At 40.1% G+C, this 26,329-nt stretch overlaps 1 protein-coding gene across 2 annotated transcripts in view; it reads right to left on the bottom strand.

The window, feature by feature from the left end:
- Positions 1-13,841, bottom strand: part of ASPG (asparaginase) — a 45,568-nt gene extending 31,727 nt beyond the window's left edge. Inside the window, exons 1-4 of one of the 2 annotated variants that reach the window (XM_066998417.1) lie at positions 13,621-13,841; positions 7,595-7,724; positions 3,779-3,890; positions 762-887 (exon numbers count right to left, since the gene is read on the bottom strand). In XM_066998417.1, the coding sequence (XP_066854518.1) occupies positions 762-887; positions 3,779-3,890; positions 7,595-7,724; positions 13,621-13,768 (516 nt within the window). In that variant the 5' untranslated portion in view covers positions 13,769-13,841. The remainder of the gene's footprint in view (positions 1-761; positions 888-3,778; positions 3,891-7,594; positions 7,725-13,620) is intronic. The other variant, XM_048069859.2, reaches the window with a different exon arrangement.
- Positions 13,842-26,329: the final 12,488 nt, after the last annotated feature.

Genomic DNA, 26,329 nt, shown 5'->3' with positions numbered 1-26,329 from the left:
TTTTGACTTCAAATAGACCACATGTGAACGGGAAGTTATGACATGGGGGAGGGGAATTTTACAGTATTATGTTTCATCTCTCTTTTGTGATTAGAGCTGTATTTTATACTCAAGCAAGCTATTCTAGACAGACAACCCCTCCCCCTCAGACAATATGCAAAGGTCTGATCTCTAGCTAAGAGAATGAAAATTAATAAATCCAGCTTTTAGGGGAAAAGAAACAGACCACATTGGTGCTCTGTGGAACAGAAATGATCAAAAATGCATGTAATGCTTAGAGATTCTTTCACTAATTACTAAAAAAAAACAAGAAATAATGCAACAATGAGTAACATAAGATGGGGTAACAACCGATGAAGTAAAAATAATAAGCTTGAGGGCTTTAAAACAAAAAAAGACAACTAAGAGCCAGCAGCCACCTGAGGCTGGAAAGATGCTCTTCATATAAACCGATTATTACACAATGGCCAGTGACAGGCTCTTACATCTTTCTCTGAAGCATCTGGTCCCAGTCACAATGAACTACTGGTCTGCTGTGGTACAGAGTTGTAAAGTCACTAATGATAGAATTACGGGGCAGATCCTCAGCTGGTAAGCTCGTCAATTCTCACTAATTTCTATCAGCACTGCGACCACTCACCCTGGGTAGCGGCCTGCCCCGCACTACTAAATTAGATAACGATGATCAGGATACTACATAGTTTTGCATATAAAACCAGTAAATGGGACTTCTGACTTCAACTGCAAATTAAGTCCATTACCTGTGATCCTGTCAGAACAACGGTTTTACCCAGATTCTCACACATGAAGGATAAGGCTGAAGCTGTGTATGCCATCGTATCGGTGCCATGAAGGATCACAAAACCATCGTACTTTTCATAGTGCTCCTGGAGATGAAGAGACATTTTTCATATTGTTAGAAAAATGCACTGGCATCAGCAAGTGTGGCACAAACCGCATGACTTTCACGGATGCAAACAACACTATAATACTTTAAATGGTACTATACATGTAATTCCTCCTAAAGTTATCCACATTTTCAGTTTAATTATAATTAAGGGTTAATAGGACAATAAGCACTAGAGCTAGTAATTCTAATTATGGAACAGTCAAAGTGATTCGTCTATGTATACATATTAATGCAGCATTTTTAAACTAGAAGACAGCTAATTAAGAAAAGCTTAGCAATGGCTTTAAACAGGAATGTTAACATATGCAAATTAGTCACATAGTCTGATTTCTTGTTGCTGCTTTTACTTTAGGGATTACACCATTTACAGGAACAGATTAGGCAAACCAAGGCTATCATAATGTATAGAAAAAACAGTCCATTTAATCCGGCTGGCAGACAGGCAAATTGCCAGTGTAAGAGTGCCCTCTTCTGTTTAAAAGCCATAATTTCTCAAGCAGTATGTGATTTAAAAGAGTTGAAGAGGCTTGCTACTGGTCATAGCTAAGGTACATATGCTCGCTGTTTTCTGAGAAGTCCCTTAGACTATCAGACATGTATGGACGCAAAAAGGAATTTTATAATTATTTTAATCTACATACAATTCCAAGCAGGAGTTTTTTTCTTAATGCAAAGCCATGAATTGTACTGATCGTCATAGAATCTTAGAATGGCTTAGGTTGGAAGGGACCTTAAAGATCATCTAGTTCCTACCCCCTGCCATAGGCAAGGATGCCATCCACTAGATCAGGTTGTGCCCTGATAGAATAAAGTCATCTACTGCCTTACAGAAGAAAAAAGAATTGGTTCCTCTATTTCAAGAATGATGCACATAGTAATCACTTTAGTGAGAGACATTGAGATCTTTAATGTAATTTGGTCACATGGATAGGATTACATAAAAGTGTGAGCAAACCGAAGAAGTGCCAGCAGGGGGGGAAGTTTGTTTGTTTGTTTCCATAGAATTAAATGAGATTTCTTTTTAATTCATTTTATATTAGGCACACGCACTTGACATCTCCTGATAATACAGTCACCTCCAAATCCACCTGCACATTTCTACTTGTTCTTTTGTTGTTTCTTCACTGATACTCATCCCTGCATGTTGCTGCCTACTGAAAGTTTCAGTGGAGTTCTGATTATTTCTCACCAGTCAGCCAGCAGAATAACAGCCAGTGTTGCAAGATTTTTCTGTAGGCCAAACTACACTATGATGCAAAAAGTGTGCTGCAGTATTCACCAATGCAGCAATAAGATAAGCAGATTTCAAGGGCTAAGAGCACAGAAAGAGACATTAGTCCTCACTAACTCAATCAAGACACTTCACAAATCTTGTTAGCCTTATGAACTTTATTAGATAAAGAGCATAGCTTGGTGTAAGCTTCATAATATAAAAGATCTGCTTGGGAATTAAGGAGAAATCCCACGGAAACATCTTATAATGCTTCAGTCTGAGAAGTCTCCAGTACATTACAGCTGTGCCAAGTAAGTGTTCACATACTCAGTGAACACAAAGCGGCAGTGTCGATACACAAGCTGGATAGTTGATGATTTTTTTTTTTCCTTCTTAGCACTTTTCACTAGGATTACATGTACTAGATATGTACATATAGAGAAGCCAGATTCTGTGTACAAGAAAGAAGCATTTTTTTGAGATGAGAAGTTGTAATAAAACTAATATGCTGTTTTTGAAGAAAGGTAAGCTCTCTCCTGTTCAGCATGGCATTCCCCTCTTTGCATTACCCTGCTTTTGGCCCTAGACTTTTCCCAGCTGCATCCCTGCTCCATTCTAGAGGCTCCACACCCAGACACTAGCTCTGTCTCTTTCTCTGCCCTGGCAAGATGCATTCCACAGGAGGAGCATCATCCCTAGTTTGGTGGTTTTGGGATTAAAGGACCTGAAGGTGAAAGACCGTTACATAATCTTCAGCAGCATTCCCAGCATTATTACACTGTCCATGTAAATTGGTACAGCTTGGTTTAAGGAGAGTAACACCATCGAGCTCACTATTGCAGAGGGAGCAGGAGTGGAAGAGCAGTATCTTACTAGGCCCATGATTATTTATTCATAACAGCCATGTACAAATTCCTGGTGGGAAGTATTCAAAATGTTTCATATCTCTACCTTCCTAAAAGCACAGTTAAGCTCAGAAATGGGAACAGGAGCAGAGAAATGATGATTTTTAATCTAGAGAAGGATGTAATGAGTTTATCTATAAATACAGAAATATCTAGGGCTTTAATCATTTCCCAGTGTGTGGAAGCTAACCAGGATGGCATTTTTTTCGATCAACTGCAAAGCCAAAGCTAGTCAAGTCAGTCTGTGTCCAGAGTAAGAAAGGTATAAGCATATGAAATTATTTTTTATGCTAATAGCTAACCATTACACTATTAGAACATTAAAATGCCGTGTAACTGACATAACTTTCTGCTAAGTCACCTACCCCTGAGGATTTTATTTAACAGTTTTGGACAGTGAATTTAAGCCAACATTTTAGAACATCCCAATCTACATATTACATACCATATTTGATCACAGCAGCAATTTTTTTACTTATTCTTTTACAGAATTATGACATGGCTTATCATTGGAAGAACTATAACTTTAATGAGCCTGCAACATTTTCAAAAGGAAAAAAAGTTTGCAAGCCTTGCAAGTTCAATACTTGTTACTTTGCAAGTAACTAAGAAAGATGCACAGCATTTAAACTTTAAATAAACAAATACTTAGGTATATCACTCCTGCATTGTTACCCCTTGCTAAGTACACTGAATATACTACTGTTTTTGTTTAAGCAACAAATGAAATCTTATCCCACACTTTAGTACCTCAAGTTTCTTTGCAATTTTGGCCCAATCCTCTGGCGTCATGTTCGAAGAATCAAGTAGTGGTGACAGCTCCAGGATTGTGTAGAAAATTCTTTTGTTTTGCTTAGAGACACTGCGGAGAAAGACAATTGGGGGGAAAAAAAATCACTCTTAGAGCTAATACCAGCTCATCACTTCTGATTTTTTTCATTAAATCAATAGTTCTGTCCCAAATCCAACCCGCCTAAAGTCTATGAAAAAAAAGAAAAAAAAAGGTCTTACATTTGAAACATTAAGTTCCAAGTTTAGAAGTTCATGACTTGACGTGGTTTAAAGCACAAATGCTTTAACCTACTAAACTTAGAATTCGAGAGGCAGGGGAGAGGTTGGCAAAACCTAAGACAGGAATAACCCAGACTCGCTTTGTTGAAGTTTGGAACTGAGTTCTACCAAAGTTGATACCAAGACTTAAGGTTTAAAAACGCTTCATAAGCTACTGAGAGGAATCTGTAAAGCTCCCAAGGTATACAGAGGGTCAACAAAAGAATTGCAGAAATTTGTTAATGCTTTGATAACTAAATTCCCTGGCATGAAAGGCATCTTCTCTTCAGAGTCTTAGGGCTGACCTTCATTTCTGAGGCCTTTAGAAAGCCCACTCTCCTCAGTTTCTAGAAGAGATTCTCTCTTGGTTAGCCAACACCTTCAAGTAAACTATGTCCAACTGGCCCAGTAAAAACAGTATTGTCTTTTCTAGTTACATGCTAACTTCGTAAAGCCCCAGTCCTAGCCTACTAGGCCTATTAACACCTTGCTATGGAAGTTTCCTGTTTGAATTGAAACTTGGTGCCAGCTGCCTCTGGTTATGATGTGGAGTTTAAGCATGTAATAATATCAAAGATCTTAAAACATTGGCTTAGATTGGAAACAGTAGGCCCAAGTCTATTAAAAAAAAAAAAAACACACATGGGCAATCAGTTATTGACCACTGAACAAGCACAACCTTGATAGCCGGGAAAAGGCTACCCTCAGTACAATGCAGACAAGACAAAGAAACTATGCAAGAAAAAAAAACTAAAAATCAAGCAATAGAATGAAGTACCCGTGAGGCTGAGGAATGCAACATCACATAGCATGTAGCCCTGAAGAAGACGACCAAAGATAAAGAACTGTCAAGACACTCAAGTATCTTACAGAAGTGCAAAATCCCAACTTTAGGGGGGAATTTTCAGTATCAAATGAGATGATGGCTTTGGAATCACTGTGGGATTGTCATAGCTGTCTGCTTTCCCTTCTTCCAAGGACAACTGGTCTCCTTCACCTTGCCTGAAATCTGACTCTTCAAAGGCCTTTGAACTGCCAGACAAATGGACTACATACACAGCATGTGGTTTACCCCACAAAATACACCCACTTCTCCACTCTAACTTTCTAATGCCTCAGTATAGTCAACTGCATATAAATTGAACTTTGCTAGTTAAGATTTGGGGTTTTAAAAAAAATAAAAAAGAAAGAAAGCATCCTACTACTATTTTCTGCTACCTTTCTGAAGATTCAAAAAGAACAGAATATCCAATAATTTCACCCAATCTTAAGTTAGCATTTTAAAGGAAATTCTCAGACTAGGAGTGAAGGAACTTTTGCTACAGTAAGATTAAGACTCATGTCACTGAAATTGATTTAAAATCATATGGTCTATTACAAGGTTCAAGCGACAAGGAAAATAAAACATTTTAAGAACCCTGAGACACAGACATTTACTTAATAGTTGGAATATATTCCTTCTTAGCAATGCAGTTGCAACCAAGCAGCTAACAAACAAGAACTAGTAGCAGGCCTACTCTGCCCTTCCTTTTTACTTTCTCTTCCAAGCAAAGCCACCCAGGAACATGGTTAATAGCATCGCTTTCAGAGCATTCTCAATGCTTTTCCACTGCCGGAGGATGATGGTAAGTTTGCTGCCAGCTGTAATTGTGACAGATACTTCAACATTTACTTCCTTCCACTGCAGGACAGTCAAAGGCTATAGCAAAGATGAGGAGACTCCAAGATGTACAGATGTGTACAAGAGAGTTCCTGAACAATGTTGATTACCTTCCCTCCTCATCTGCAGCAGTGTTTTTTTTTCCCTCACTTGCTATTCTTGTATGTATGTATAACAATGTAAAATACACAAGAGTCAATTTGTACCTTATAAACCTTATAAAATCTGCACAACCACTCCTCTTACAAGGCCTGTGTGAAAGTTGCTTACAGCAGAAGTAGCGTTTAAACAATGTTTTTTATTCAAAAGCAACTGTAGCTAAGTTGCTAGTTTTCATACAACAAATTGCCTTATTAGATAACATATTTACACATACTAAGAGTAACTTTGGAAGTCAGTGGAAAATCAATGAAAAGAAAACTCCCCCAGGGACGAGCTCTTCAAATAAAATACAACATACCAAAACTGAGACCAGCCTAGTCTCGTGCTTTTGCTCTCTCTCTCTAAGGAAAAAGATCATCAGATTATATCTTTGCGCATTACAGAAAGCTTTTTAAACAGATATACAAAGTTCACAAAATACTCCCATTTTCTCTCCTCAGAAACTTGCCTTGTTTCTCAACTGCCTAGTTAAAATATCACCCAATGAGCACAAAAGAGAAAATGGCAAATTGCCATGACTGACCTCCATAAATGGCACGCAGTAGTGCAAGAAAAAGAAGACAGGATTTTTTTTAAACTTCAGTTCTTGATCTGAATGATTGTTTCAAGGTTTTCTGTTCCTCATGGAAAACATACACCAGGAGAAGTGTATTTAGGAGTCAAATGTGTATATTAGTGCAGTTTTGTTACATTTAAAATCCCCTAAATATTTTAAAGTTATTCAGTCACAATACAGCATTGTAACAGTTCTATTTTTTTTGTATAGACATCATATTAAACATAGATTGTATGTTCACATCAATATTATTCCACTAGAAGTCCTTTTTTTCCCTTCACCCCTGTTCCTGCCACCTGACTTTTAAGCAGGTACTTTTAAAAGCTTAACACAGAGACCTCAAGACAAAATAGAAAGAAATTAATAAACCTTGTATTTTGTTTGTATGTCCTGATTTTCTCCTTTAAGATTAAAGGATATCCATTTTCACTCTTTTAACAAAACAGCAATAGTCCCATTTATTTCTGAACAATTGTAAAATCATCCTTTGTGCGAAGTTAACATGTTTACAGGGGTAGTCATTCATCACAGCTGGGGAATATCTCAAATTAGCATACTGCCCTCTAAATAAAACCTATAAGCTTATTAATCATTGCCTAACAGTTAAGAAGCAATGCAGATTAATTATAAGCCCATCACTTATTATCATAATGTTGCATAAATTTGGGAAAGGCAAACAGCTTTTAGGGGTTTTAGAAAAACAGAAGGCCTGCGGAATTAAAGCATGAGGCCTACTCATGGATGAATTAATTTGATGCTACTTTTTCAGATGTGCTGAAGATAACTCACACAGAGCTTTATTACCAGTTTTCTTAGTTGCTCTAGAATATTTGTATGCTTGCACAGTAACAAATAAACATCAAAACCTGGGAAAAATACAGGACTAAGCTGCACAGAATGTTTGCTTGTTGCCAAATTTAGAAGTTATTTCTCAAGTAGTTGTATGACACTTCACTGCAAATATATGAAAACGGACATTTTCTATAGTGAAAGGGTAAGCTTTTTCTGTTTAAGTCAACGTAAGCGTTTTTGCTAATCTAATAATGGATTTTTCAAATTAAATGTTTGGAGATATAATTACTTGAAAATTAACACGACACTTCCTAACCCTCCCTCTCCCCAAGCAAAAGGTACTTACGGGAGCACCAATGTGTTTTCAGGAAATTCGTGGAAGTTGTCAAATTTTGTTTCTTGGGCATATGCTTCGTCATGCAGCATTGGCATTGTCTTCAAGCTGCTCACTAACTTATTGGCCTCAGGAGCAAGTCCTTAAAAATAAAGAATAAAATAAATAAATAAAGGAGCGGCGATGGAAGGAAGGGAGTGGCACAGTAAGGAGAAATCAGGTTATGCAGATGTTTGCCTGCCCTTCCATATGAAATGTCTATTGCCTGTTCAAGAATGTGAAAACAATATAATCAATACATCTCTGTGCAGCTATTCCTTTCCTGGCTTTAAATAAATAAAACCTTCATTTAGGAGAAATAATGTTACTAATCTCCTCCATATCAAATATTTATGTGTTACCTATTTTAAATTGATGTTTGTGTAGAAATACTGATAGCAAAAAGTTACAAAACTCTTTTACACTTGCCACAGCTATTCTCTATCCAGTGGCAGGGTATTTACAAAACCCTGAACATTATTTTGTACTAGGAAGCTGTGATATTTTTGCCTAAGCCTCTTAGCTTACAGATGTGTTGACACAACCAGCAAGCTACTGGCATGACTATACTGGAAAGCTGCATGTTATGTCGCACTGTCAACAGCACTAGTATTTGCATAGAGGGGAAAAAATAAAACAGAAAGCTAAAACAACCCCCCCAGGAGGTATTGGGTATTGACAGATACAGACAAAGATCAGTATTTATAAAAACAGAGAAACCTTAGCTTCCCAGTAGGGTCTTATGTGCTAAGTTCCCTATCACTGTCTGGGATGGGTGCCCTCCACCAGCAGGTTTAGGACTGAACACCGTAGCTGACAACAGGCAGAGGAGCGCAGAAATTGCTGAAGAAAAATAGGTGGAAGCAAGGATGCATCTTAATCTCTGTTCACGAGCTACTGACGTTGTCTTCTGCTCTGCGGCAGTAGCCCTGAAGATGGCTGGGGCTTAAATCACCCTAAATCCATTTAGGGTTTGCTGGATCTGCAGGTGTTCTGGCTGCAAACAACTATTTCAAACAGAATCCAGATGCTGCTCTCTGGTAGACAGAAAGGCACCTAAATTTTTCACGTTACAATTAGTATTACAGAACCACGTTCCTTTGTGAACCTAACTCATGACTGCTCTGATATTGATAGGATAAGCAAGATAGCAAGATCTTTGCATTTTAGATACTGAGGTTGGCTGAGAGGAAAGAGGGATGTTCATTTGTAGTCTAAATGTTGTGGGGCAGAACGTTGCTTATCTCAGGCTTTAGTAACTCCCATGTCTTTAAGTGACAATAGTACATCACAAGTTTCAATACTACAATTAGATTATAATATTTCAATTACACATTATATTGTAGAGCTCCAGGTATTTTCTCATTTCCAGTTACTTTTCCTTCACCTGAGCCAAGATCTCCTCTCCCAATATCCTGTTTGATGCAGGACAGCCACAGCTCTAGTGTCCTAAGTCCAAAGTCACCCTATTTTTCTTAAGTCTGACTTTCTGAGACGTACTTCATTCAGGTAGTTTCCACCAAAGGCATTTCTCTGCAACTTCAAGATTCCACCGGCACTACTGTCCCGCTCTGTTTAATCTCAGTGAACGCTTTATACCACCTGTTCAGACAGCAAACAAATTCTCCAACCTCATTATTCAGCTTTTGCTATTTCTAATCATTCATAATTTGAGGCTAGGTAATTCTCTTCTACTGCCTAGTTCTTCCATCTGTTTAAACATGATTGTCACACAAGTTCACATCTATTTTTGTTTGCTTGTTTCACCTTCAAACAGGTTTGTTGTTTAAAATGCTCCAAAATATGGAGAAACAGTGATAGCATTAGCTAAAGTGCACGCACAGCCGCTTTACTTGGGGTCTGTTTACTTTCCGAAGTGATGGAAAATCCTTAAGAACTCCTTAATCTCTTTCCTGGCTTGCCCTAAATGAAGCAGCAAGCCTTTTCATAGCCAGCTTCCCCACAGAATGGCAACAGCACTTGAGTGGCTTCGGTTGGATTCCTGACAGAACACTTTGTTTTACAAAATATACTTAACATGCTTTACGCTCTGGATGTTTTGTTCCTTCATTTCTAATCCCTGCTTATTCCTATTAAAGATGTTCCTAGCTTATTCACAAATGGCCGCTGCACTTGGACACAGAGTCATTCTGGCTCTGAAGCGCAGCCCACACAGTTTCACGGTGTTTTCTGTGTGTTTCCTGATCATTTTTCTGTTTGTCCAATACTTGCCTTGCTCGGAATACCGACAATGGATTAGATGCTTTATTTTGTATTTGCTCTGAGAAGGGGAGAGCTGATGTATGTTAACATTCTTAAGTCCTTTCCCTGTTAATGGCAGTTCCTCATCTCTTCTCCTAATCACAAATCCGATCAGATTTTTCTGTACCTGCTTGCATTGTACTTAAACCTTTTTTTAGGACATTTTGCAAATGTATCCAAGGTGTCTCGCTTACAACCTACAAAGTCCCCTAGGTGTGTCTATGTTTAACAGTGGTTTCTGCTTCAAAAAGCAAAAGCAGGGGAACTCAAACACAACTGTTTTAAGAACACTTTGACTTTATTAGGCATGGAAAACATCTTCTGTGAGCCAAACTCATTAACCAAGTATTTGAAGCAACTTCACCCTTGCAGAGAAGAGGCAGGATGTGCAACTTGTCCCAGTATCTCTCATCAGCTTCTGTCCTTGCCTCTCTAGCTGGCCAACCCTTGCATCACAAAGCAGATGCACGAAGGCAGAACAGCAAACACGTAACTGTGGCTGAGGAGAATAAGTATGGTTCTGTCTCACCTACAGCCAAGGACTCTGCTTTTCACTCCAGTAGTAAAGATAATATGGCTATAGCTACTTACTGATCAAGATATCCTACAGCCTGTGCTGCAGCAGAGAATGGGAAGCTGAAAAATTCTAATGCAACTGTGTCTGTGGGGCTCTGCACACAAGAAACCACAGCAGCTGGGGGGAAGAAGCGTACTGTACTTCAGATTACAGGGCATCACCCCGAAGCCTAACAAATTTCTCTGTCAGTAGGAATACAAAGGACTTCACCAAACCAGTTTTATTCCTATAGGAATATCAAGACAAAGAGCATATGAATCTATGGTGCTAGATCCCCAAAGCAGTGACATTTATAAAACGTGCTTTGTAAAGTCAGAGCAGCAGAGTGTTCTCCAACAAATTTATTTTATTTAGTTTTTATTATGCAGTGCCAGGCACTTTCAGAAGCAATGCCTACAGGTTTCAATTAGAAAAGGGTTGCATACAGCCCATTTGGACAACAGCAGTCAGTCCTTTGGCAGTCTCCTATGTCTAGGAAGGACAACTAATTAACTGAGAGACTATTCCACGCAATCCTTCTAAGGGGATTTAACTTAACTCTACTTGTGTTTGTTGGGTGTTTTTCCCCCCTCAGTATTTCAGGTAAAAGCTGTGAAACAGAGCCCACACACGAGTCTGAAGAAAACACCTTCCTGAAGGTGTTAATGCAGGGATTAGTCTCACAATAACCTCGCTAAAGAGCGCAGTACTTTCTGAACTAAACTATTGATAACCCAAAAGAAGCTATTGTAGGAGAAAGGAAGTGGAAGGAAGAAATTTAAAACATGCACTGAAAGGGCTTATTTGACAGCAAAACATGAATGCTTGGAGAGTCTGCAAATGAGCTGTCACCTCGCTGAAACAGAAAGAGACCATCTACTGCCTGTGAAAGACTCCTGCAGAGGTAGGCTCTAGACGTACAGTAAGTTCAAAAACTCCAAGACATGTCAGACATCTTCCCCAGCAAGTGGAAAGAAAAGGTTGTAAACCTAGATGGAAATTAGTTTGGTAGAATCAGCTTGCATCCTACAGTTCGAGCAGTTGCAGCTATAAAAGGTTTCATGGTGCTCAAGGAAGCCACTCCTGTTTACCTTGCTTGAAATAAAACACTTACAGTTTAAGGTATGGTTGTAAACAGGTGCTTTCTGTCCATTGGTTAATAAAAGAAACAAGCATTGCTTTTTATTTATTTATTCAACTTTTTAAGCATGCTGCCTTTCCCAGGCCCTTTCACCAGTTTCTGCCTGGACACTAAGGACTGCCAAACATTCTTAAAGAGGTACTCCAGCTGCTCTGCTGCTCGATCTGTGTACAAAAAGCAGGGTGAAAACCTCATCAGAATGTAGCCAGTCATTGGATCATAACTGCTACGTTGTTTGCACATGCTTTAATGATTGACACTTGTTAAGCAAAATCAAAAAGGTACACAAGATCAGAAGAGGTTATGCAGGTCGTTTATAAAAGAATGAGACGTCGTTTTTATTTTCTTTAAAAAGAAGTTTGGGAAGTTTCCTACAATAGAAGTAGGAAATGATTTCAGTGTATGCAACGCAGACAGAGGAAAGTGACTACATGCCATTTGAAATGCAGACGTATTTTTCTTTGAATTGTCATACTTCAGGCTCATTTGATAGATTAAATACAATTACGACAGCCATAAAAAACAAAGCAGAACAACCCCTTAACACATCTTCTGTACAATAAAGATCAGTCAACCACCATCTTCTAATGCAGGATATGCATTAAAAACAAATTTAGCGTAGAAAACTCTGAGGTGAAGCCCCAAGCGTTTTAATCCTACAAATGAGTAACCGAAATGTTATCTCAACCAAGGGCTTGAAATTCTGTAGCAGGTAAGAGAAGCACCCCCATTTCTGAAACTAGAAACTTACAGACTCTGTAAGCCCTGGGATGCTCCACTGCCTATGAAGTAAAGAAGAAAACTGAATGGATGTTCATCCAAATCAAACTGCTTCCATTCTCTCCGTCCTCATCTCTCCCAACTATACATCACCCCCTTTCCCTTTATGCCATTGCTTGTAAATATGCAGCCCTCCAGGAGGTCAGATCTGGCCGAAAGCTGTTCTTTTCCCCAGACACGCTACTCGGCTGGTCCTTCTGGTATCCCTTGGGATCTGTGCCTGCTGACTAAGGTTCTAGCAGTACTTAGATGCCACTCGTGGGGGGGGGGGGGGTGTTGTCAGGTGAATTAGCACACCTGCCCGTTTATATTTAGGGGCACCTGAAAACATAAAGCATATACTTATGAAGCTTTCAGGTAAAATCCGGGCAATATGTCTATCAAGACATCTCAGGCTTCCGTTTTGGATTCAAGCATTTCTCAGCTGGGGGAGGGGAGCTGGCATGCCTAACCTTTTCTTCAAGAAAAGTCTGTCTGCCTCAGTAAGGTAAAGCAGGACCCTTCAATGATTTCTTGAAGGAAATCAAGAGCTGGAAGGAGAGCAGCAGGAGCCTGCCCAGGGGCAGGTAAGCACAGATGCTGTGCCTGATCTTACTTGGCATGACACTTGGCAGGATGCTGGCTGCCACACTCACATCAGCTGTGTGTTTCAGGTCACCACTTGAAAATCCTTGACGTGGCTGCCACCCACAACAAGCCACGCTCTTCCTGGTAGGAATGAGAGGCACATGCTCACCAGACAGCCTGGGACGGTTACTCTCCTGGGACTAAAAAAAGGCCGTGTGCCTAGTAAAATCACGTTGGTTTCATTTTCAGTGCGTGAGGGGGTAAAGAGAAAGGACTCATGCTTCAGGAGACACGTTGCTCTCTGCCAAAACCTGCTGTAACCAGCTGTGAGGCTTCCTTGTCAGGACACCTACCAGCCGGGCTGCCGAAATAACCCACTGATACGAAGACGGGATTAGCAGAAGGAGAACATCCTTCTGATGCTGCTCTGAGTAGCTACGAGAAAACACGGGATGCTGAACTACAACGCGCGCCAGGAAGAGCGGCTAAAAGCAAGGCTGTTAGTTACAAAAGCGCCAGCCTCAGCCCCCGCTCACAAACCATTACACCCAAGGGGGCAGCTGGGGCACCCCACCAAGCCCGGCTGGTTCCGCCACACACCCCAAAACCTCCATCCCTTCCCGAGGGGCGGCACCCACCGACCCCCCCGGTACCCAGGGCTCCGCCGCCCCGCTTCCCCCCGGCCCCCCTCACCCTTGACGTCCTGCACCATGCCGATGGTGCCGCCCGTGTTGATGACCAGCACCCGCGCCTCGGTGGAGGCCTTGCAGCCGCCGGCGGGGGCCGGGGGGGGCTCCTGGGGCTGGGGGGCGGTCAGGGCTCTGCCCAGCGGTCGCTGCATCCCGGCTGTGAGGAACCGCTACCTCCCCGGCCGGCCGGCCACAAGCGGAGTTATAGGGGCGGTGCGGGGGCCGCCCCTTCCCGCCCCCGGCGGCCGGGCAGGCAGCGGGGTGGGGCGTGCGGGGAGGCGGGGAGAGCCCCGCTGAGGGGCCGGGAGAGCCGCTGCCGGGCCGCGTCGTGCTCCGAGGGGCTGTGGGGGCAGCGCAGGTGTCCTGCGGAAGGGCAGGGTGCTGGCCCCGAGGGGAGCGGGGCTGGGGGTCACCCCCGCGGGGAGGAGACCTGCAGGACTGCAGCTGGGGCCTGACAAGGGCAGAGTAGAGGGGGACAATCACCTCCCTCCACCTGCTGGCCACCCCTCTGTTGATGCAGCCCAGGATGCAGTTGGCCTTCTGGGCTGCAAACACACACTGCTGGCTCATGTTGAGCTTTTGATCCATCAGAACCCCCAAGTCCTTCTCTGCAGGGCTGCTCTCAATGAGTTCTTCTCCCCCTCTGTGCTCATGTCCCGGATTGACCCACCCCAGGTGCAGCACCGTGCATTTGGACTTATTGAACCTCATTAGGTTCACGTGGGCCCACTTCTCAAGCCTGCCCAGGTGACGCCTATGAAGATACTACCTCTTTCTGTGGAGCTGGGACTTCTTAGAAACAAACAAGAACAAAGAGGAAGATGAAGCTTATGGCTTCACCCTCGGAAGCTAACTGATCTGCAGATTTGTCTGTTTTTTTTGATAACAATCATCTCTCTGCTGGCAGTAGCCATATCTGCAAAGAGGGGTTATTGCCAGGAGCTGAATACCATGATCCCTGAATGGACCTTTCCCATGCTGTAGGGATACTTCATCTGCTGATGCAGAGGGAAAAAAAAAAGATTTAGGAAAGAGTGACAGGATATACTCATGTACCTCATTTCAGTGCTCCCTGAGAAACAGAAGCAGTATTATTGCCAATACCCCAGCGATGCTAATGCTGTAGTAGAATTGCTAGTGTCATCAAAATAGATGGAGCAAAGCTGAAATGTTTATGGCGTAGTATCTTCTGGTCAATTCTGTCAATTTTGCAAGGAAAGGAGCGGGGAAGGTGTGATGAAAAAGGCGCTAACAGATGTATGTTACAGAAAAAAAGCTAGAGATGTGTAGCTTGCAGAGTGTGGAAGATTAGTGAATCACAGAATCACTGAGGTTAGAAAAGACCTCCAAGATCATCTGGTCCAACCATCACTCTACTACCAACGTCACCCACTAAACCATGTCCCTAAGCACAAAGTCCAACCCTTCCAACAACTTCAACCAAGATGAAGATGTTAGCTATGGGAATGGGTGGGGGGCAGATGAATCTGACATAAAACAAAATTAACTGTATCAAGTCCTGTATTGGTGTTTACCTCACATACCGGTTTTAGTTCTAAGACTCGTGTTCGTGAGGTATAGGGTAGTTTCTCTTGAGGACCAGGTGTAGGAGATCAAGGATGAGGAGGCTGAAGCTGTTTTCAAGGAAAGATGCTAGGTCTTCAAGCCTGTTGTCACAATGTTCCTTTACTACTGGCCAACTACAGAGCAAAACTGGCAAAGGGACTAATGACAATGAGGAAGTAGGACAATAACTGCTGAGAAGCAGAGAGCATGAGGCTGAGAATGAGTTACTGCATGGATACTGGTGGGGCAAAACATTTAGCGTAAGTGCCTGAGTTATCCAGTAAGCCAAAGGAAGAACATGCTTCCTCTATAAAACTGGTGAGTTTGGTTTTTTTTTTTTTCTTTTGGCTCTGGTTCATATGCACTTCATTTGTGCCCTGTGCTGCAACTTTTGAATAAACTTTAACCCAATTTCAAGGTAAAATATGTATTAAGGGATAGTCCGAGCCATTTCTTACATTTCCCATTTCTGTGACTTAGTATTCTAACAGAAATAGCATTTATACACACTGCCATTTCACAGATCTGACATCCTTGCTTGCACAAATGCTGGTACCGATAAGAATTTAGGGTTTGCCTTTTTTTTTTTTTCTTTTTCTCCTTCCATATTCTCACCATCTTTATTCTTAGAAAGAAATAACATGGTTGAAAATGTCACTGCATAGTTCTGGCTCCTGTAGTATAAGTAAACATGCCTTCATTTGTGAGGTCTGTTTCTAAAAAAAAAAATCAAACAGAACAGTTTATGTTGGAAGAGGAGTCCATTGGATTGACACCTTCACTTTACAAAAGTTGCTGGAGAATAGGACAAGAAGAATAGGACAAGTTGAACTACTACAACTACTTCTGTTGTTTTCAGGAAAAGCTGTCTTAGTATGAAATGATTCACCTTAAATGCAATTGTATTGCTTTACTTATCAGACGCACGTATAAGCACATCAGACATAACATTACAGCTAGAGTAAAGCAAAACGTATTCATTATTTATCTTCTGCCAGACTGTGTCTAGAAAGTATTGCCCTGACATCCATAATGACTCCTGGATAGCTTTGTCCCCTCCCTCCGCGTTGTCCTCCCAGCAGCCGTAGGGGGTCTTCCCACCCTTCAGGAGGTGGCCTACAGTAGGCACCCATGGTGATGTTGTCATTGCAGCCCTCACTGTGATCCTGACTAGGATATCCACTGCAGAACTTTCCATATTAACAAGTATTTTGGTTCTCCTGCAAGAAACCTTTTTTTTCTCCAGAAGAATGAAAATTGTATAGCTAGTTCTAGTTACGTATCGTAATCACAGAACAACATACTTCATTTTACTCATTTGTTTCTAACACAGATCTCAAAGGGTTTTTTTAATCATTGTATTTTTCCTTTTACAATGCTACTCAGAGTAATCTAGGAAAAGTCACAGGGAAAGAATAATTAGTTTAAAACTCCACAGTGAAATCATTTTAGGTTTTGAGGGACTCCTCCTAGAAAGAGCATATGATTTTGTCTGTTCTGTAGGTGCTCAGATACAATCAAAAGAATCTATAAAATTGTGAATAGTATGTTATATATGTTATATAATGCTTTCACATCTCTGATAAGAGACCAGAAACCCAATTCACAAAATTTAAAGCTCTGACTTGGAAAGGAATAATACAACACACCTTCCTTTTAACAGAATTAAAGTTCAATTTGAGTATGATTACTAGAGTTGTTCAGAATCTCAACACCTTGTTTTACAGAATAATCAACTTCTGAAAACATTTTTGGTGTGAAAAATTGGTAATGTTCCTTTCCAATTAAAAAATAAAATCACGCAGCATTATTTATTTACAGGTGTGTTTTGTGTGTTTTGTTTTTTTTTTTAAATTATTTCCAAATGAAATATATTCTATTTGAAAATTGAAACTGTATCTTGTTATCTGCATACATCTGATAATCACTTTTTATGTTGGGATACATAATTCTGAATGATATTCCTGGATTGGAGAAGTGGTCTAAAGTAAATTGTAAAATAGCATACAAATGATGATTCATTGTACAAATATATTAGTGGAGGATGGATGACTAGGAACCAGTTCCACAGAAACAATTTGAAGAATACAGAGGAATAACACCCAAACTTAAAGATGCTGACAATAGGGGAAAAAAAATTTGGGTGCTCCAAGTGTTTCAACAGATGCATTTCTCTGAAATGCCACAACTGACAGAATATTACCTAACAGGGTGGCAAAGCAAACTTAGAACCTTCCCTTCCAAGAATTTATTTCAACACTTTCAGTAGCTCAACAAAATGATTATTTACAACAAACAAACAAAACCCAAGTTTCGAGTTTGTAAGCAGTGTTGTTTTTGTTTGTTTTTGCTTTGTTTGTTTGCTTTAATGAAAAAGGGGACAACAGCAAGAGAATCTTGTAGGTCTGGACTGTGCTGTCCAGAAAGGCAAAACTAACAGCTGAGTTGCCCCGTCAATGTCATTCACTTTCACAAAGGAATCACGTAACATATTATAGGTTCCTAGAACTATGGCAAATCATTAAAAGCTTTAGTTTATGTTAAATTGATTTGGAGACAAAGCTGCTATCTTCTTTACAGAATCTTTTAATTGGCCAAAGAATATATACAACTTATTTGAAACTACTGTACCTGTAGCGGGCAATGCCATTGATCCGCCGCCTCCTTCTGGTTTTCAGTAACTATAGTGACCTGTGACAAGCCGAAACTGAAAAATGTATCTTGTCAATTTATTCTCTGTACTGCAGTCTTGTAGGGGAAATAAAAAATCCCCCATTTTGCCTTTATACAAGTTAGCTGAACTGTATTCCTCAGCGGAGTAGCACCATATCTGTCTTTGACACAACCTGTTGCTTCATACTTGAACAGTTTTAAATGTCCTTCACAAGATACAGCACAAAGAGTTCTATCATCTCCATCTTGACAACATAGCAGAAGCCCAACAGCAAAAAGCTCAGGAGTCAGGATAGTTCAGCAGAATGATCATTTGAGGACAGATATTTCTAGTTTGTCAGCTTCGATGCACTAGAAGTCATTAATACCTGAGGGGTGCTCAATAGCCTAAATAAAGTAAATGGGTGCTGTCAAACAGAAAAATAAACGACGTTACTATTTAGAACACTTAAAAGTATGATTTGATATGAACTGATGAATAGATTGAGAAATACTTGCATTTGGCCACCTATCAATAAAGAAAAAGTACACGTAAAAAATCATTAGAGTACAATACAACGTGCATTTGTATAGCTGTTGAATGTGCCCAGTGAAGGGCTATGAAGCTGGTGAAGGGCCTGGACCACAAGTCCTGTGAGGAGCGGCTGAGGGAACGGGGTTGTTTAGTCTGGAGAAGAGGAGGCCCAGGGGAGACCTCACTGCTCTCCACAATTACCAGAAAGGAAGGTGTGGGGAGCTGGGGGTCGGCCTCTTCTCACAGGTAACTAGTGATAGGACTAGAGGGAATGGCCTCCAGTTGTGCCAGGGGAGGTTCAGGTTGGAAATGAGGAGACATTTCTCCTCAAGAAGAGCAGTCAGGCATCGGGACGGGTTGCCCAGGGAGGTGGTGGAGTCACCGTCCCTGGGGGTGTTCAAGGAGAGGTTGGATGTGGTGCTTAGGGACATGGTTTAGTGGGTGGCCTTGGTGGTAGGGGGGTGGTTGGAGCAGATGTTCTTGGAGGTCTTTTCCGACCTTAGTGATTCTGTGATTCTATAATTCTAATGCGGCATTGTGTACCATTACGACTTATTCTGTAGCCTTAAGATATTCCAAAAATGCAGTAATAACACAACAATCACAGTCTTCACCAATGAAAATGTGAGCACATTTCATGTCATTCACTGTACACGAAACAGCATATAATACAAAATCATACTCTGGATATTCAATTGAGGCAAGTAACAGTCATTCCTCAGCAGAACTAGGACTTGGCCTTTCGTTCGGATATGTAAATGTGAAATCTGTATCTTCCAAAACAATTGCCTTCTTGTACCCCGGGTACATAGAAACAAAAATACAACCTTAGCTACTCCCACCTGCCTAACACAATGGCAAAATGGCAGACTGCTAAATTCTGGGAAGAAAGATATTAGTTGTTCAGCTGGACTCTAACTATAATTACGGTCATCTCTATGTGTACAACCCAGTGATTTAGAAGTGGGGTGTGATACACACAAACCGACTGCTCTGGAGAAGTCCCTAAGTCTAGTGGCTTCATCTCATACCAAGCTGCTCATGCTTTGACAGTCTTTCTGTTGCTAAGGGAAGATGCAACGTTTTCAACGGGAAAAGCATACTAAATTCTTACCTGTACTTCTGGTTAACTTTGGCTTTTTACCCTAAGAAAATACCACAAATCTGTAAAATTGTAGACTTGTAAGATAATAACAATGAAGTATATGCTAAATGAAAATAGAAGCAAAAGTGTTTGTTACCCAAACTACTACACAATAACGTAAGTAAAATTGTCTTCGGTTCTGAGAAAAATGTAAGAATTTAAATGAGTGTTTTAGTTGTTCCAAGATGTCAACTTTTGTTGCATCTCAGTAAGTGATTTATGTAAGTACAAGACAGCTGAAAACTGTCAGAAGAACAAACCCAGCAAATATGCTTCCTGCAGTCATCCCAGAAGCTCTGGTTAACATGTATTATGTTAAACAATCACCATGACTACTGTAAACTAACTACATCATACCTCAAAAATAATGAAACCTTCAAAAAAAATCTCTATACATCTTTGGACCATAAACACAATAATTCTTTTTCATGAATTAAGTAACTAAGAGAGCTTTGGCCTTATGTAAATCATCTCTGTGAATGGCTGACTCGTTACACAAAAAATATTCCCTTCCATGTATTCCATGTATCATGCTTGATCAACCTGATTGCCTTCTACTGTGGATGCTATTTTTATTTTACTATGTCTTTTGACACTGTCCTCCTGAGCACTCTCATAGACAAAGTGAGGATGCTAGGTAAGCAAAGAGACACTGAAAACTGAACTGCCAAGTTCCAAGGGTTGGCATCAGCTGCACAATGTCCAGCTGGAGTCCGGTCCCTAGTTATGTACCCCAGTGGTCGCTAACGGCACCAATACTGCTCAACATCTTCATTAACGAACCAGACGATCGGGCAGAGTGCACCCTCAACAAGCTGGCAGACGACCCAACCCTGGGAATGGCTGATTCAGCGGACAGTTGTGCTACCATTTAGAGGGACCTGGACAGGCTGAGCAAGTGGGCCAACAAATTCTGTGAAATTCAACACAACCAATTACATTCTAAACCAAGCTAATAGCCAGCAGCTCCTTACAGAAACTGCAATTGGTATCAAAAAAAAAAAACCACCACAAACAAATTTCTTTCAACACATCATATCACACCTAATATTGACCTAGTTCAACACTTTCATCTCTCAGCCCTTACTGCAGCTTAAGACATGTAAACTAACTTTCTTACAGGTCCTAGCTGAATCCTATTATGGTCCTAAAACCCTTCCTAGTCCAAAACAAAATGTTAGGTCTTTAGACTGGAAGACAACAGGCATTCTGCTTGAAATACTCAGAAGAATTATTGTGATTTTATTTTTTTTCTAACCAATTGAGACAGTTAGTATAGAGCAACACTCAAATGACTCAGTAAGGAGAAGCTTCTAGGTTTGAGTTTGCAACAGATCCTGGTAGTCAAGAGTACAATCTAGCAGTAGGCTGTAGGCACTGGCAAAGGTACAGGCTGTATATAGCTTTAGGCAAGGTAACATAAATGGCTTGGCATCAAGAACTAAAATAAAACCAGAAGAAAGCAAACAGGACACATGAGCACCCTGCAGCATGAGTCAGAGGACTCATGACTGCAGAACCCTGGAGACTGCTAGCAGGATAAACTACTGACTTTTTTTTTTTAAAAAAAGGCTTTAGAAAAAAGAAATAAAAATCATCCAGGCATACAACTAGGAAAAGGGAGCAAATGCCAGCGAGTTAATAAAGCACGTGCATGTGATCTGCCCCACCGAGGAAATGGAGCATACTGTAGCTGATAGTATCAGTTTGTACTTTTAACAACTAGCTGGGTTCTAGATTTGCTGGAGCTTTTAAAAGTTATGTTTAATTGCAATTGTTAGAGTGTTTAGTATAATCCTCCATAATGGATGTGTCTAGCTAGAGGGTTTTGTTTTTCTAACCACTAGTTGATGTTTAAGTAGTCACTGCCGCAATTCAGAATTGCATAAATAAAACAGTCCGGATTGCTTCTCAGGGGATACCCATATTCTTCCATCTAATAACCTGGAAACCTGGACCACATAGTCAAGATTCCTGTACACTGCTCCACTCCTGCTTGAATCAAGAAAAATTCCTGCATCACATCTCTGCCTGACAGAAAGAGAGAAACCCACATTGCAGCCACTCCTCTGCAGTGTACACCTCCACAAGTTATAAAGTAAGAGGATATAAGAAGGAACTACTGCAGAGCAAGAAAACGTCAAAGGTCCTTCTGTAAATACCTGCCAGCACTAACAGCCTCGCTAGCCCCAAAGTTCCTTTTGATTCCAATTCTGTATGTTGCTAATCCACAGAAAGTTTAAGTATACAAAACAACTCCTGTTCACCCCCAGCACTAAATAAATGAGAATAAGAACTGGAGACCATTTCCAGTACCTCAGGATACTTAGCAATTTTGGCCAATTTTTCCACTATCATGTTGCATTAATCAAGCAGTGGTGCATATACTATGAAGTGTAGATCATTCTTCTTGTACTTGGAGAAACTATAAAGAACAAAAGAAATGCCATAGAAAAATTTACACTAGTCTATAGCCATATACACTTTTCTTTATAGCAGGTATTATAGCAGTAAAGCATCATCTCTGTATGTTTCAGAACAGCTTACAGTAGATTTTCATCTGCTTCAGACAAGGACTAGTTCAGACTATATTAAAATTAGCTGCTGAAATGATTCTGAACTGAGAAAACTTCTACCAAAAGATAGCCAGCTATAGTTGACTGCACATCAATACTTATTATGAGATTAAAAAAAGGAATAAAGCAATACTATGCTGGAAGATCTAAGTGACTAGATTTATAGTTGTCAAGCAATCATAATATCTATATTGCTATAGCTGAAAAAATAAGGACCATCTCAGTTCAAATAAACTGAAAAGTAGTAAAATTACTTTAATAAAAATCTGGCAGCAACAAAATGAAGACAAACTGATAATAATTCTATTGTCTTCACTGAATGCCTTTAGCAGCATGACAAGTTTTGAGTTGAACTTGTTGTCTTGCACATGTGCACAGAGAAGAGTGCAAGTCCTTTCTGTTTCAATTCTCATCTGTGATAGGAACATTTACAACACAGTATTACGAAACATCTGTTCCTAGGCTCACTTTGTTACCATTTGCATTCTTTTGTTGAAAGCATCCACCTAGCAAGCATAAAAAGCTGTTGTCTACAGAAGCGCTGGTATGTCCTCTGGAAGTTCCCAAGTATCACAGACTTCCCCTCTTGTATACTCCTCATCCTGTAGCACTGCCACTGAATTGTATTAGCTGCTGCACAAGAGTATTAGCTTCAATAATTCTAAGACTTGCCATCAGCAGCAATCACATTCGCGTTTTACTGTCAACTCTCTGTATGCCTGCACTGTAAGCAAAAGCTCACGTAAAATACACGAGCAAGCTTTAGAAATAGGTAGCTCAGATGCCTACAACAATGTAAGTACACTTGAAAAGATCAACATTTCTGAACATGTTATACGCACTCACCTGTACCTCATGAAAATCAGACGTAAATGAAAAAGGACACTCCTGCTTCCTTTGGAAGTAAATCCTCTTAAATTGACACCAATATTCGTCTTCTCGTTCTGATGCTCACTGCAGAATGCATATACTGCCATCTTGCAAGTGTCCACAGTCTGAGCAGGAGATCCACACAGTTCATATAAATCACCCGCATCCTTACTGTCACCCTGGTAGGGGAGTACCATGTGAAAATCCTAACCCTGCTTTGAGTTCAGTGCTGAATTTCCACAAGGAAGGAAAAACTGATTTGAAATTGCTTGATTTCACAAGTACAGGTATGTTAATTCCCAAAGCAAAACAAACAAAACAAAAGATCTTGAAGCTTAGCTATATGGTCAATCTCTAAAAAACCTTTCTTTACCTTCCACTGCCGTTCAGCTTTTAAAACCACCATCTCAGTAGGAAAGCTGTACATTCTAGTTGCTTTCTTGCTGTTCTTTATTTTACATAGTTTTCCCTTACTCCAACACTCCTGCGTTCATAAATTATCTTCTACGATTATCTGATAACATGTAAGAGGTGGCTTCAGACCTTCCTATCTACACTTTTGGAAAACAAAAACTCTTTCACAGTCACTGAAAGCTGAGGTTCTGGAGATCATGGGGTCCAACGTCCCTGCTGCCCAGGACTATATACAGCTTTTGAGCATCCCCAAGGATGGAGAGTTCCAGTTGACTGTCCAGTTCCAACCAGTTTCAGATAGAATACCTCTGTGTTCCAGTTTGTCCCCATTACCTCTTGTCCTGTCATTGGGCACCACTGAAAAGAGCCTGGCTCCATCTTCTGTAAACCCCCCCTTCAGACAGTTGATATACATTCATGTGAGATCCATCCCTGAGCCTTCTCTTCTCTAGATTGAACAGCCCCAGCTCTCTCAGCCTTTCCTCATAGCAGAGACACTCCAGCCCTTTATCATCATCATGTCTCTTCACTGGCCTCTCTCCCGTAGCTCCGTATCTACGATTTTTTCATGGTCTACAACTGAGTGCTAAAAAAGGTGTTTGGCAAAAAATACTCCAAATCTGTTCAAAGCAAATCTAAGATGACACTGAAGTCTGGGCATTTTCAACACACTACTTCTTCTGCCATTGCTGCTACTAAGACTATGTATTAATCGTTTTTAACACAATAGCTTTCCTCAAAAATGCTAGCAGATGTTTGGAATTCTTATTTTTGGTACATAACCCATAATACCATAACTGCCATTAGGTTAAGGATCCTGCTCATCTCCTTCCTGCTCTCTCCTCTCAAAACACACCTTTCTGGAAACCACCTTACTCTGCAATGTTTAAGGATATGGGAACATTAGAGATAATCTGACTGATAAGGAGCGATTAATGTACTTATTTGAAGAACGAAGATAGGTACCGAGGCTGACTGCAGTCAGCTGGCTTGGGCTGACAATACTGTTCATAATAGCTTAAAAGAAATAGATTATGAAAACTGCTTTCCTTACATTCGGGATAGTAATGTTATCATTGTCTCACGTAAGCATGACAGACTTCAAATTGAGGCTACAATAGTTCGAGCCCAACAATTTCCCGAATTCCACATCATTCTCTGTTGTGACACTCTCACTCTCTCTTTTAGAGAAATTCATAAACACACTCAGATTCAGCACTTTTAATCACTCTACATAGGGTTTGCCAAATTTACTCGAGTCAGATGTTTCATATAGTTTATATATTGAACTGCAGTTCCAAAAGTTCCCCAAGTTGTCTTTTTATTTTTTTATTTTTTTGGCCTATCAGGCAGAAGTCTTCTGCCTATCTCATTTCTATGTTCTAATCCAGAGGTAACCAGGAGAAGTAGTAACCTATGAAAAATGCAAGTCTTCAGTATAAACTAAAAGATCATCTAGGCTGTTTACCAAATCTGTTATCAGCTAAAATTCTTCTTCAACAATTGAAATTCTTTTCAAATACTAATTTACAGAAATGAAAAGTCATAAATTATGTAGCAACTAGCGACTTTTCTTTTGTTTTAAAGATGTATTTGTCCATAATCGCATTCCACTGCACCTCATATTCAAATTTGAGTCCTTTTGGCCAGGAATGTTTATATTTGCATGATACATCTGCATCCTGGAAGCCCTACACCTAACAGAGAAGATCTGAGTGCAGAGAACATCATCTATTAATCAATGTCATTTTAACTACAGAATCCTGCATAAACAGGAGTAGGAGGCCATGTAAGAGAGTAAGACAAGGAACACAGACTATATATCCTGACCAACCCTATTTAGTGTGTATACCTAGTTAAATGACATCTCATTACACTAATGCTCATCCTCACTATGTAATTTTACTATTGCTGATTCCAAAGTAAAAGATGAGGTTTCAATCTTAAAAGGAATTATTAGTACTAGTTTGACTCATTATAGCATCTTTAAAAGGATAAAGAAACAATGTTCTTCACCCTGACATTTGCCAAAAGAAAACGTTTGGTAAAGGACAAAAACTAGGCATTCCTCCAGTGTATTTCCTTAAGCTCTTGAAATTCAGTAGGGTAGGGAGTTTGAGTCCCTCACTTCTAACAGCTATTGAAGGATCTGCCTTCCCTGGAGTTCCAATTATTTTCTGTACTTGTTTATATGCTTGGTTTCTAGCACAGCCTATGGCAATTAAGTTCCAAAATTAATAATGTGTAATTGCAAAAAATATATATCTTTAAAAATAAATATGTTAAAAATATATAACTGCTACTTGATTTCATTGTAGCTGTGGGTGAAATTATAAGTAACAATGAAGGTACATCTTCAGACTTGCACCTACTGGTAGGAGCACCTATCAACGCAATTAATCATTTTATCATTACTACTGAAGGCTGTGAAGAATGGAAATACTAGTTAATAAGACCAATATACACAAATAATGTTTTTGCCTTGAACTTAGTGATGGAAGAAATACACAACGTAAATGACGACTAGTAAAGCGTGGCAAGTGAAATCTCATTCTGACAGACGCTAACAAGCACCTGAAGATAAAAACTGGGACCTCTTAAGAGTTAAAAACAAAACAAAAAACTCTTATCAACTCTTCTCATTATCAGGACAAGAGCAGAAACCTATCAGTTTTATTAGGACATGAGCCATTACAGAGGATCTCTTCTTTACTGAAGGCATTAATTACATCATGCAAGCAGAAGTTCAAAGGGCAACAAGCACATTAATAACCCCAGCAGATGGCAGCACATGCACATGAATCAACCAGGAGAGCAAGACACATTATCAATAGATTAAAAAACAGATTATAGTAAATACATACTGTTCCTCTGTCAACTTCAGTATTCCTTAAGACGACTCCTTTTGAAAAAGTTACATCATTTATATCGTACATTTTGGTATTACGAAGTTACC

This window comes from Anser cygnoides, chromosome 5, assembly GCF_040182565.1.
Source record: "Anser cygnoides isolate HZ-2024a breed goose chromosome 5, Taihu_goose_T2T_genome, whole genome shotgun sequence".
Lineage (NCBI taxonomy): Eukaryota > Metazoa > Chordata > Aves > Anseriformes > Anatidae > Anser > Anser cygnoides.
The sequence above is the reverse complement of the archived record's forward strand: the minus strand, read 5'-3'. Positions and strand labels throughout refer to the sequence as shown.